General features: G+C 44.7%; 1 protein-coding gene across 2 annotated transcripts in view; it reads right to left on the bottom strand.

Annotated features, from left to right (window-relative positions):
- Positions 1-13,824, bottom strand: part of LOC103601583 (zinc finger protein 418-like) — a 58,705-nt gene extending 44,881 nt beyond the window's left edge. Inside the window, exons 1-4 of one of the 2 annotated variants that reach the window (XM_008586013.1) lie at positions 13,611-13,824; positions 12,925-12,972; positions 10,934-11,060; positions 8,540-9,616 (exon numbers count right to left, since the gene is read on the bottom strand). In XM_008586013.1, the coding sequence (XP_008584235.1) occupies positions 8,540-9,616; positions 10,934-11,060; positions 12,925-12,972; positions 13,611-13,643 (1,285 nt within the window). In that variant the 5' untranslated portion in view covers positions 13,644-13,824. The remainder of the gene's footprint in view (positions 1-8,539; positions 9,617-10,933; positions 11,061-12,924; positions 12,973-13,610) is intronic. The other variant, XM_008586014.1, reaches the window with a different exon arrangement.
- Positions 13,825-14,144: the final 320 nt, after the last annotated feature.

The following is a 14,144-nucleotide window of genomic DNA, read 5'->3' as shown; positions in this document are numbered from 1 at the left end:
AGCATAAAATTTTACCATAAAATTTTGTGAAAAAATTACATAAATGAGACTAAAGAGAATTTAGAAGTCTGTTTAAAATACCAAGTGGATGCGAGAAAATTTGAGATCATCTAATTAAACAGGTAAATCTTAGTTTATATTTTTGTAGAGGTCTGTTTTCTCAAATGAGTTACTGAGCTCAAGAGCTGAGGGCTGAATCACTGGGACCCGGAAGGGCGAGGCTGGCAGCTACGTGCCGTTGAGCGCTAGTGAATTGGTGGCCGCGGAGCGCATGAAATGGCGCCCGTGCGCGTCAGGGCGCATGCGCGTAAAGTTATGCCCAACACACACATACATAGCATCCCTCATTATCAACGTTCCCCACCGAAGTGGTACATTTGTTACAGTTAATAAACCTACATTGTCACATCATTATCACCCAAGGTCCATAGTTTATATTAGGGTTTGCTCTTAATGCCATGGATTGAATGATGGTGTCCCCCTCCAAAACTCATGTTGAAACTTAATCCCCAATGCAATAGTATTAAGAAGTGTGGCCTTTAGGAGGTGGTTGAGTCATAAGGGTTCCGCCCTTATGATTAGGATTAGGTGCCATTATGAAGGGGCTTGACTAGGGGACGTCACCACTTTTTCACCCCTTTCATCCCTTCTGCCATGTGAGGACACAGCATTCCTCCCCTCTGGAAGATGCAGCAACAAGGCACCATCTTGGAATTGGAGACCAGGTTCTCACCAGACAGCAAACCCCTCAGCCTCCAGAGCTGTAATAAATAAATTTATACTGTTTATAAATTACCTAGTCTGTGGTATTTTGTTACAGCAGCACAAACTAAGACACTCAGTATTGTGCATTCAATGGGTTTTGATAAATGTATAATAATATACATCAACCATCATACTATCATACAGAATAGTTTCACTGCCCGAAAAATCCTGTCCTCTGTTTATTTATCCCTCCTTTGCCTCTACCTACTATGCAACCACTGAAATTTTTATTTCCTCCATAGTTTTGCCTTTTCCAGAATGTCATGTAGTTGGACATGCAGCCTTTCAGATTGGCCTCTTTCACTCAGTGATATGCATTTAAGATTCCTCCATGTTACAGGTTGATGGCTCATTTCTTTTTAGCACAAAATAACATTCCATTGTCTGGATGTACCAGTTTATCCACTCACCTACTGAAGGACACCTTGGGGTGCTTCTGAATTCTGACAATTATGAATAAATCTGCTAAAAACATCCACGTGCAGGTTTTTGTGTAGACCTAAGTTTTCAACTCATTTGGGTAGATACCAAGGAGCACAATTGCGGGATAATTTGGTAAAAGTACGTTTAGTTTTATAAGAACTGTCAACCTGTCTTCCAAAGTGGCTGTATCATTTTGTGTTCCCACCAGCAATGAATGAGTTCTTACTCCACACCCTCATCAGCATTTGTTGCTGTCAGTGTTCTGGATTTTGGCTATTCTAATAGGTATGTAGTGGTATCTCACTGCTGTTTCAATTTGCATTTCTCTGCTGCCATATGATGTGGAGTAGCATCTTTTCATATGTTTACTTGCCATCTGTACATCCTCTTTGGTGAAAAGTCTGTGAAGCTTTTTGGCTCGTTTTTTTTTTCTCTAAAAAATTTATTTACTTCTGATTTTACATACTTATGGGGTCAAGAGTTGACTATCAGTATTTGTATACAGCATGTGATGATCAAGTCAATATTAGCATGTTCAGCATTACAAATCATAATTATTCTTTGTGTCATTTACCCTGTTATTCCCTAAGCCCTCTCCCCATTCCCCTCCCGCACCTTTAGTAACTGTAAGTCTGTTCTCTCCTTCCAAAAGTTCAACATTTTGTGGTCTTTCTTCTTTCATTCTTTCTTTTCTTTCTCTCCCCTCCCCCCAACTTATGAATGAGGTTTGCTTTTTAGCTCATATTTTAAAATTGGGCTGTTCATTACCTTATTGCTTAGTTCTGCTGTGCTCTTTCTAAAAATTTATAAGTCTACATATGTCTAATGTATACTATTCCATACATGTCACATGGTTTGCACTAATAACTTTTCAAAAGTGGTCTACAGTATGAATTTATCTTATGAACAGGTAAGTGGAACAGAATAAAATAGTCACTCTTTCTCATTCTTTCTCTTTTTCCATGTATATATGTGATATCAATCAGTGAGAAAAAAAGGACTGTTTATATCTGGCTTTAGGTGAAATTACCTCGCATTACGAGGAGTAGGGATTTACGTTAGATTGCTATTTATTCACAGTAATGAATTCTATAGGGGTACAGAAAAATTTAAAACATAAAATAAACAGATAAAAGCAGTTTCTGGGTCTATGAACAATGACTGTCTAAAACCTCTGGAATCTGTTTCCTTTCCAGCCTTGCACACTTTTAATGGTGGTCATCCCACAGCTCAAAGCTCAGATGCTGCCTTTGGCAAGGTCTCCCTAAACTTAACCTGTGTGGAGACCACACAGCTTAGGGTCTAGGAAGTCTGGTTCATCTAGAAGAGTAGAGGAAAGGCTGAGGGCTGCAATGAATTCCAAAGAATTTTCCAGGGTCCTCTTGAACTTCCCAGGGTTGGGGCTTGGTAGAGTGGGTTACCACATAGCATCTCTGGGAAATCTCGGCATCCCATGAAGGTTGTATGTCTCTTAAACAGTTTCCTTATAACTTGAAGTCAAAATCCCTTAGGTTGGGCCGAGCCGGTGGCACACTCGGGAGCAGCAGCGTTCCCGCCGCAGGTTCGGATCCTATATAGGGATGACCGGTGTGCTCACAGCGCTCACTGGCTGAGCGTGGTGTGGCCAGTCTCAAAAAGGACAAAAAAAAAATCCCTTAGGTAGAGGGTCATCACTGAATTTATCCAACTAACCCATCATTTGCATAAAAGAAGACAGGGAAGTGAGGACACAAGAAGGGGAGAGATAGTAGTGTTCCCAAGGAGGTATGGTCCTAATATTTCAAAGGTAGGGAAAGATTATAAAAGGGCACAGGGTAATTGTGATTATGAATATGTTCGTTATGATTATAATACTTTCATAGTTTTATATAAATGTCAAAACTTATCAAATTACACACTTTATATGTAGTTTTTTGCATGCTATTTACATCTTAAAAAGGTTTTTTAAAATGTAAATGGCTTAAAATAAAAGTCTGGATTTCCCCACTCTTCAGAAAACCAGAAAATTTGGCAACCCTATATTACTGCATTGTTTTTGTCTTCATGCTTGGGAAAAGCAGCCCCATATCAGTAGCAGAAAATACTGGTGATGAATGAAGATCATTTCCGGGTCAACAGGAACAGTGGCTGGGTCACAAAAGCCACTCTTCAACTACAGGGCTGCTACCATCATTTTCTTGATGATGCAGCAATGGCCTTGAGGTGATCAGCACAGAGAGGCTACAAGAATCCACAAAACTTTTAAGTTAACTCTGACAATGACCTCAGCTACAGAAAATACACAAGTATAAAAATCCTAAGAATTTCTGTACATGCTCATTCTGCACAGCCATATTCACTGAAACATTTGTGGATGCACTTTTAGAAGAGAAATATTCTCTGAAGTTTGCTGCTGTCTTCTCCACACCCTATTAATCCTGTTAATCTGTACCAATTAGGGTTCCCTCTGTCTCCTGTAGTCTTACAGGTAGCCAACTGAATTCTGACATCAGGACACCTGGCTCTGTTGCACGACTTGGGAAATACCTTTTCTTTAAAATGCTGGGAACTGAGTAACATTCCCTAGAAACAAGGAAACCAATTCATGCTTCTCCCAGCACTGTAGGTTGTCAGAACAACTTCACACTCCTCAGGGACTTTTTAGACTACAAAAAATTCTGGTATCAAGGCCACAAATTAGGACCACAAATCCCAGCAGTTTTTCTTACAAGGCCTTGTGCAGTGTGTGCCCTTTTTTGACACCACATGTTATTATAACAATTCTCTGATTCTCCAACACTAACTGGGTGTACTACAATTCAATTCTGACACTACCTGGAGCTAGCACAGAGCTAACGTGGGTCCATCCAACCTTCAACAGTGCTATTATCAACACCACCTTTGTTTCAACCCCATCCATGTCCACTATATTCGTCCCATTTCCCAATAACCATCTAAAGACTTCCACCGTGCTGAGACATATCCCTTGACTCTTCCCTGTCTCTCTCCATTATTTTAAATTACTTTGATGTTCTTGGTATCTGTAGGAACTAATACAGGTAAACTGAGACAACAAATCCAATAAGACTTCTCAGGCTCAAATTTGTAGCAGCAAGACTATCTGGGGCGTCCATACAAAAAGAGCCCCTTTCATCATAGTACTTACCATAAGAGTAATGAGCACATTAAGCAGGTGAATATCTTGGTCATCATAAAGATGGTTCCACATGGCTTAATATATATGATATATTCTTGCTGTTCCCTAAACCATCTCCACAGGACTTTTCAGATCTCTTTGCCTAAACCCCTTTCCTTCTGATAGCCACATGAAGTATACATCCCATTCAAGTCACTAGCAAAATGTCATTTCAACAGGAAGTCCTTTTATGACCACCTATTTAAAACTTAAGAATATTATAAGATATATATGTTTTTGTCCATGGTTCCTGGCTTGTAACTTCCTTAAATTTTTTTTATAATGTTGGGGTACTTTAGGCCTCAGAAGCGGGCCTCAGAAAAAAATCTGACTTTCTCCTGCCCTCCTTTCACCTATTCCTTTTTCTCCCTGAGGCAAGCCATAGAAACTAGAATCCCTCTTCCCCAAGGCAGGTCCTCCAAGCCAGCCATAAAGCTCTAGTCTGTCTCAGAGTTAGCCATAAAGAAATTCTGACTTACCTTATCTGATTGTAGGTCATTAAGACCTCCATTCCAGATCCTGCCCCATGCTTTGGAGAAAGGAATGTTGCACATAAGCCAAGAAGAATCTGAACAAACAAGCCTTGCTGAGTTTCCCACCTAGTCTGTTAGTGTTAGATCATATCCCCTTTGTCCAATCACATTTCTACATTGTTGTTCCTGCTTTAAGCATGTCAGTGCAATGAAGTCTCCATAAAAGACCCAAGAGGAGAGAGTTCTTAAGAGCTTCTGGACAGCTGAACTCATCTGCATGCTGTGAGGGCTGCACACCCCAACTCTGTGGAAACAAAGGCTCCTGCCCCTGGAAAACTTTTAGACCTTGTCCTATGAATCTCTTCACCTGGCTGCTGCTTTGTATCCTTTAAAATATCCATTGTAATAAACAGGTAAACTTAACTGTTTCCCTGAGTTCTGTGAGCCACTCTAGCAAACTAATTGAACCCAAAGAGGGGGTTGTGGAAACCATGGTTTATAGCTGATTGATGTTGAAGGTCCAGAGGCCTGGGCTTACGACTGCCATCTGAAGTGGGGAGCAGTCTTGGGGACTGAGCCTTCAACGTGTGGGATCTGATTCTACCTCCAGGTAGACAGTGTCTGAATTGAAGTGGACAGCACCCGGCTGGTATACACTAGACAATTGCTTGCTTGCTTGCTGGTGGGATCCCCACACACCTGGTCAATGATCGTTGCTGAGTAATGGTGTAAGAAAAACAATTTGGCAGTTTGTGTTGTTTTTCCCAATACTTACATACAAAGCATACTAGCTATTTCACCTGGGGTATTCGACTTGGCATTTATAAGAGTCAGACAGTCCTCCTTTTCAGAGTAAACACACTTGACAGTGGCTTTTATCCAGTCCATCAGGAGGCTGTTCCTTCAAGAATAACCTACTATGTGTCTGGATCATGTATAGCCATCTGCACTGTGATTCAAATCTCCCTGTGATTGTTCAGTAGTTAGATATGGACCCTGTATCAACCCAAACATGCTCTTCCACTCTGCAGTATTTAAAACCAAAGATACCACTCCTAATTTAGTCACTCTCACAATTCATTTTAGTAAAGGTTCTGCAAACTGATAATGCTGATCCACAAAATTAGACAACCCTTCAGTCTATACCCTGGTTTCAATAGTTTCTTGGTTTTTCCCTCCCTTCCCACGGACTACCTCTGTTGACTAGAGAGGTCTTAGAGGTGTTCTTTGTTGTCCCAGTATAATTTTTCCCCTTTGCATGTGGATTTGATTCTAATGGCTAAAGCTCAGACAAACAAAAACCTGAGCTTGGTCAAGCCTCAAGGTCTCACTGGTCACTCTTTACTTTCATTTTAGCTATTACGGATAACAACAACCAAGAGTGATGGAGTTGGATGTATTGTCCTCCCAGAACTCATGTGGAAATCTGATCCCCAATGTGGCAGTGTTGAAAGCTGTTTGAGTCATGGGGGCAGATCCCTCATGAATGGATTAATGCTCTCCCTGGGGGGTGGGGGTTCCTGCAAGACCTGGTTGTTTAAAAGACCCTGGCACTTCCCCCCTCTCTCTCTCTCTTGCTTCCTCTTGTCATGTGATCTGCTTGTACCCACCTGCTGCCTGCTGTTTTCCACCATGAGTAGAAGCAGCCTGAGGCCCACACCAGATGCAGCTGTCCCAGAATTGTGAGCGAAATAAACCTCTGTTCTATATAAATTACCCAGTCTCGGGTACTCTAGATTTAAATTTTAACGCAAAACGGATAAATACAAACAATTATATATTTAGGATGCTTCTTATTTTGAACTTTCTTACATATCCAATGAGCCAACTCTTTGGGATTTGAATCTAAGCCATTTCTGAGTTCCACTGGTAACATTTTCCTTTAGTAACTGATTGCAGCAAAGCTACAGTTTTGTACCACAAATGATTAGAGGGCCATCCAGGAGCGAAATGTTCTTCATCCCTCATCCTTTCATCCTTTCTCTTCTAAAACTATGATTCTATGAGTCAGGGCCCGTCTAGAAAATCCTATTTTCTGACATCAGACATCATCCCTATGCCATTTCTCTGACACAAACTGTGTCCTACAAGTTCAATTCAATTCTGACACTAACTACCTAGCACAGTACTCACAGGTTAAGGACTCAGTCCCACATGACTGCCCCACTTCAGACGCCAGCCACAAATGGGGTCCCCAGGCTACCCACACTTTTGTCAGATAGACCCACAAATTGCTCCCATGACTGCCTACCCACACCCTTAGGTTTGGTAATTTGCTAGAACAACTCATAGAACTCAGGAAAGTGCTACACTCACTACTAGTTTTTAATAAGAGGATACAAATGAACAACCAGATGAAGAGGTACATAGGGTAAGGTCAAGAAGAGCCCCAAGCTCAGCAGCCTTTTTCCCCATGGAGTAGGGGTGCACCCCAACCCAGCATGTGAATGAATTCACTAACCCAGAAGCTTCCAGAACCCTGTTGTTTAGGGGCTTTTAACCCAGGTTTCATTGCATAGGCATAGTTGACTAACTTACTGGTCATGGGCAATTGAAATCAAACTCTAGCATCTTCTCCTCCCCAAAGGTTAGTTCAGTCAAAAGTTCTAACTCTCTAATCCAGTGGCTGGTTTTCCTGGTAACTAGTACTCATCTTAAAGCTACTTACAGGCCTCCACCATAAGTCACCTCATTAGCATACAAAAGACACTCTTATTACTCATGAAATTCCAAAGGTTTTAGAAGCTTTATGCCAGAAACTGAAGATAAAAATCAAGTGTTATTTTCTATACCATAGGCAGTAATGAAATTAGGCCAAATCCATAGTGAGAGGTACTCACTGATATCATACTGTTCCCTGAGGCACACAAAGTTAAAACCCTCACAAAAGCTCTTCACCCCTTCACACTGGTGGAGCCCAATTCTATTTCAAACCACCACATAGTGAACAGAACTTTTAAGATTAAAGGTGACTTAAATAATAAGACTTTTATTATTGCACAAGCCAGAACAATATGAGGAACAGTTCCCAGGTCTGTGACTTTGAGGGTAGAAGTCCATCAAAAATTTTATGTGAGACCAACAATGCCATGAAGAAACTATAACTTTACAAGCCACCATCAGTACCGGCTGTACCTTTGGGCCTACACTAGTCAGAAAAAAGGGAAAGGGAAACCACTAAGGGTTCAGGCTATTATATCCTCCAGGGAATGGGAGAGAGCACGAACATCTGTCTTCTTTAAGTATATTGTGCTGGCCAATATATGCTGTAGGACTTGCCAGGTGGTAGAGGTAAAAAGGCTTCTCCCACAGAACCTGGTGATGACATAATTCTGGCAGGGTGAAATGCAGAATGCAGCTCCTGAAAACTTCTCACATACCTGGATCTCATGGGGAATCTCCCCACTGTGAATATTCACATGTATGAAGTTCAACTTCAGGCTCAAAAAGCTCTCTAGTGCTGTTACATTGAACAAAGAGCGCATGCCCTGTGGGTCTAACACCATTATCTCGTGTGGAATTTTAGTGCTAGATCTTTAGCTAAAGGCTTTCACACATGAACTGAACTTGTGAAACTACCTGAACTGTGAAATTTTTGGTGCTGAATCAAGAGTATACTGTTAACTGAATTGGCTGCACGCATGAGGCCTTTATCTGGAGTGAAGTTTATGGTGTTGAATAAGACTGTACTTTTGGCTAAAGCATTTCCCACATTCACTGCATTCATAAGGCCTTACTCCTGTGTGAATTCTCCGGTGTTGAATAAGGCTGGAACTTTGTCTAAAAGATTTCCCACATTCCCCACACTCATAAGGCCTCTCTCCAGTGTGAACCCTTCGATGATGAATGAGATTAGAGCTTTGGCTAAAGGATTTTCCACATTCGCCACATTCATAAGGCCTTGATCCAGTATGAATTCTCTGGTGTTGAACAAGGCTGGAGCTTTGTCTAAAGAATTTCCCACATTCAGCACACTCATAAGGTCTTGCTCCTGTGTGAATTCTCTGGTGCTGAACAAGTTTGGATTTGCACCTAAAAGCTTTCTCACATTCAGCACACTCATAAGGCCGTTCTCCAGTGTGAATACGCTGGTGCTGAACAAGTTTATATTTGAACCTGAATGCCTTACCACATTCGTTACACTCAAAAGGTCTTTCTCCAGTGCGGATTTTCTTGTGCTGAACCAATGTATGCTTGTAGCTGAAGGTTTTCCCACATTCACTGCAGTCATACAGTCCTTCTCCAGTGTGGATTCTCTGGTGCTGAGTAAGTGTATGTTTGCGGCAGAAGGCTTTCCCACATTCACATTTGTGACTTTTTCCACTGTGAAAGGCTTCACGCTGAGTAATGCCTTGTGGCTTCACCCCTTTGGGAGTGGCCTGATACTGAAGAAGGCCCACATTGGCTGGGAAGTTGTTCCCAACCTCCCCACAGGTGAAAGGCTTCCCTGATGCATGGATTCTGTAACTCTTCACAGAGGACACCCTGTCTGTGTCATTTCTGTAGAGTTTCTCTCCACTCTGCCCCTTCTGGTGTTGGTAAAGGTTTGTACTGAAACAGAATTGTTTCCCACATGTCCCACACATGTACAATTTCTGCCTACTATGTGTTCCTTGGTGTTTAGCCAGGTACAAAATATCTTGCATAATAGGTACACACATCTCACAGAGATGAGCTTGCTGTGTTGATGAATCTGGCACTGGAGTACAGATTTGTGACATTCTTTCCACAGAACCATGCTGCTCACAAGGTGCCTCATTACGCACACCACACCAACAACCTGAAAGCAGAGAAATGCTGGAGAAGTACATGTTGTCTTTGGGGGTAATGGGTGGCCTTATCACAAATACATGTCCGACACAACAAAAAATGAGCATACTGTTTTCAGGATGAAGTTGGACTCAGGCTAAGGAAGGGGCTGCTTTGCAGTCATGGGGCTCTACAGGTCATGGAAATCAGGAGGCTTCACAAGATGAAGGACATAAGAATGGGGTGCAGCGTGTTGAGGAGAGGCAGACAGGATTTCCAACTTGCTCCTCTGTGAATGACCTTCAGCAAGGCCTTAGTTATTGATGACATATGAAGACTGAAAAAGTTTGTTCAGCAACAGAAAAATCCAATTGTAAATGAATAGCTTGGGTTCAAGGACTATCTAAGGATATGTGTGCACCATTCAACACATTATGTGTGGGCCAATGATGGAGAACACTGCAGAGGTGGCAGTGAAAAGGAATGGGTGGCAGATGGAGGCAGAAAGTTGGCAGGAAAGCCAGGGGCCAGAATTCAGAGTAAAAATGACAAGCTGGCCAAGTATCAAGAATGAGGAAGAAAAGGAAGAAATGAGGTGTGGCCAATGGCAGTGGCATCGACTCACTGGTTTGAACAGGCTTCTGGTACAATGTGAACACAGCCCTAATGTCATGCCCTCCCCCATCTGTCTTCAGCAGGGACAGGCCCTCTCTGAGCCCATCCTGCCATGGGTGGAGTCATGTCCATCCTGTGATGCCCCTAAAACTCCCCCATCCCCAGCTGAGCAGTTACATGGGTCTTAGATAGTGCAAATCTTAAGGGAAAGAAAGGACAGGTAAGTGGCCAGCACTCGCCCAGAGCAACTTATTACATGACAGACCACAGAAAACTAAACGTTGCAAAAAGAACCTCAAATGAGGGTCTCACAAAAACAGTTCTTGTTGCCAACAAGTAGTACCCATGTCGGTGACTACAATTCTAGCACAGGTAGGCATGAAGAACTATCAGCTAGAATAAGGGACCAAAACCTAGGATACAGAGATGGCATGGATCTGGACACAGTCCCCCCTCCAGGAAGAGGGCAAGCAAGGTGGGATTCATTAGTCTCCTTGGAAGAGTACTGACCTTGAGTCCTTCCCCACGAGGCTTTGGGGCAACAGGTATTGAGGCCACAAGGAAGAGAAGAGAACAGTACAAACAACCCAGCCCTAGTAACAACAGCACCTACCCAGGGAAGTGAGGAAGAAAACAGTGCCCACAGCCCAGGTGGGAGGACAGAGCAAACCCTGGGGAAGAGCAGAAAGGCAAAGTCTAGCCCAGGGCACTGGGGTAGTTGTAAGGGCCTTACCCAGTGAGGATATAAGAGCAAAGTTCTCCAGCATCACACTGTGGTACAGATGTCTCTGAGCCTCATCAAGGAGCCCCCATTCCTCCCAGGAGAAGTACACGGCCACGTCCTCAAAGGTTACATTGCCCTGTCATGATGTGGACAGATAAAACCACAGTCTCTCTCCCAAGGACCCACAAGCCATCTCCCCACACATCTACGCCATGACCAGACTCCTCCCAACCTCAGAGGAGATATCAGACCCTAATGCAACTGGTGCTCTCTACCGGTTCCATTAATCACTGTGCCCAGCCCTCAGCAACTACAGGCAGGTGCGCAGATAGATGCCATCTAAGCTCAGGAACTACATTATGGGGCCCCACTCCTTCCTGCCAGGCAATTTCCCTTGGGATTTCTTCCAAAGAAGATCCTGTACTATCCAAGACCTGCAATGGATCACAACACCAGGGTCAACCTCAAATGCTGCTTTGAAGGCCTTCCTGTGTGTCTCTGATCCTTGCTTCAACATTAGCCACCCAGAACCACATGTGAATTGCAGATACCCATGGCACTCTTCCCCTTCTGTGCTGCACCTGCTGTCCCCTCAGCAGCCACATCCTTCCTCTCCCACAATATCCTCATTTAAAGCCCAGCCCCTTTAGCCCCTATGCCTAGAATAGTGACTCGCAGATGACCACATTTATCTCTAACTTTACCCACTGGCAACTGTGAAACATCTCAGACCCCACCAAAGCTCACCAAAATATTCTAGTAAATCTGTGGAACAGTGACTAAGCAGAGGCCCTGGCCTCAGTGTCACCTTGTCTCAATTACTTCTCTGCTTTTGCATCTGTCTCACCTCTACTCTTCCCTTGGAAGTCTTAGCCACCTGCCAGACCACCCTCCCCACAAACAGTCCCTTCATGACTACTTTTCTCCCACATTTGTTTGTGGAACAGATGAAACCTGCCCCCACCAGGTGCACAAGCAAGAGACCTTGGATCTCATCCTTTTCTTTATGGCCTGCCAAGAGTACTACCACCTTGACCTCAATTCTCCTCTTAAATGTGATCCACAGCTCCATTCTGGTCCACACACTAGCCACCATTTTTGAATGTCTCCATCCTGAACCTTTCCCCAGATTTCCATACCTCTGTGTCCAGCTGCCCACTTGATGCCACTACTCATTTTTTCTCTGAAATATCTCTGACTATTAACACAACCAAAAACAAAACTCCTAATATTTCCAATGAAAATCACTTCTACCACTGACTATCCTGTCTCAGTTGATGTAGCTTCCATCCCTCAAGCTACTAGGACTAAAACTTTAGCATCATTCTTAACTCCTACCTTTCTCTTTCCTTCAAAATCAGAAAACCTGGGCAACCTTTCCTAAAAACTGGATCTGTACCCTAACCACTTCTCCCACCTAGGCAACCACCACACTGATTTGCACCATCAGTGCTCACCTAGACTATTGCAATAGCTTTCTCCCTGTTCAGCCTTCCTCCTCCTTCACCCTCAAAGTCTGTTCTTTACTCTGCAGCCAGGTGGAGGCTATTTAGACCTGAGTAAGATTACCTCCCTCCTCTGATCCAAACCTCCCACTTCTCCACAAAATATGTCCAACTTCTCAGGCAGCCACATTCCAGGATGAAGGTCTCCACCTCCCTCCCCTCCCCCCAACTCTTTGTTCCTAATAGAAAGAATAGAGACCTGCTGTACCCTGCTCCCAACTCAACCACACCCCCATGCATTTACACATGCTGGTACCTGTTCCTGGGATAACTTTCCATAATCTTTCCACTGGTGGCCAGAAAAGGGAACCCTCCATACAACCCTCAGCCTGGATTCAGGATGAGTCTAGGGGATTCCTCCCTGAACTTGGGCTTGGGATTTCTTCCAGGTTCCCAAACCCAAGGGTTGGGAGAATGGTGGCAAAGAATTCCAGGTCACCACAATCCCAGAGATCATATGAGTGGGGTCAGAACCAGTAAAGGCCTGAAACACACTGCACTTCCCTGCATATGTTCCACAAGTGTTTCTTCAGCAATGGGGACCTGTGGGCAGAAGCATGCCATAGAAGCTGGGGATCACAGTGGGTTTCAATAAGCTCAAACCTCTTCTGTACCTCTGCCCAGCCCTGGAGGGAAGGTAACCTTGGACTGAATAACTAAACCGTGATTCATTCCTCAATGCTGCCTCTTCCTTCCCAGCTCTGTGCTTTGGATAAGGACTCAACCTCCCTGTGCATCACTGTCCTCATCACCCATTCCAATCTGTCCTCCCTCTGAACAGCTCTTAGAAAACTTTTAAAACCCTCACTCAGACCGTGTCCCTCTTCTGTTCACAACCCTCCATGGCTTCCACGGCCCTCAGAATGAAGTCGCGCCTGCCAGTCCAGGCATGACTCCGCCTCACACACTCTGTTCCAGGTGGACACAAGATGGACCCCAGGTTTCTCTAATCGTCCCGGTTCAGTCGCACCTCCAAGCCTTTGCACGAGCCAGTCCCTCTGCCAGTCACACTCTCCCACACCCCATCACACTGGATGTCAGAAACAGGGACCCCCACCCACGAACGCCTAACTCCTGGCCACAGGGGCCTGGGCTGTGTGGACATGAGCAGGCGCCCCTCACTGGAGTTTAGGATTTGGGTGGCATAAAGGCGGGTGAGGCCCGGAGGACGCAGCACTTACCTGAGCCGGGTCCCTCAGCGCGGCCGCCGCCATGTGACTCTGTGGGCGGAACGGGGCTGGGAGCGGCGGGCGACAGGTGTGGGACCCGGGCACGGCGGTCCCTTTTCCCAGCCCTGGTGCGGGTCACCCCTGACGGTGTCGCCGAGACTGAGAACAGCCTCTGTGCAGCAGGGACGACGACCCCTCTCACGACTCCTTGGTCCCGTCACCCCCGTCCACACTCAGCACTCCAGAACCGTTAACAGACCCAGGAGCGGCCAAAACGACCGCCACAAGCTGGACGCCGGAAGGCCCGCCCTGATGCGATGCGCATGCCTGAAATGCCCTTATTCTTAGCCTTTCACCCCCGTCCACACTCAGCACTCCAGAACCGTTAACAGACCCAGGAGCGGCCAAAACGACCACCACAAGCTGGACGCCGGAAGGCCCGCCCTGATGCGATGCGCATGCCTGAAATGCCCTTATTCTTAGCCTTCATTGGCTCCACACTGCTGCCTCTCGGCGCAGACTCAGGGGTCCAGAGGCACTGAGAGG

This window comes from Galeopterus variegatus, unplaced genomic scaffold, assembly GCF_000696425.1.
Source record: "Galeopterus variegatus unplaced genomic scaffold, G_variegatus-3.0.2 Scaffold3801, whole genome shotgun sequence".
NCBI classification, from domain to species: Eukaryota; Metazoa; Chordata; class Mammalia; order Dermoptera; family Cynocephalidae; genus Galeopterus; species Galeopterus variegatus.
This window is presented reverse-complemented; position numbering and strand designations above follow the sequence as displayed.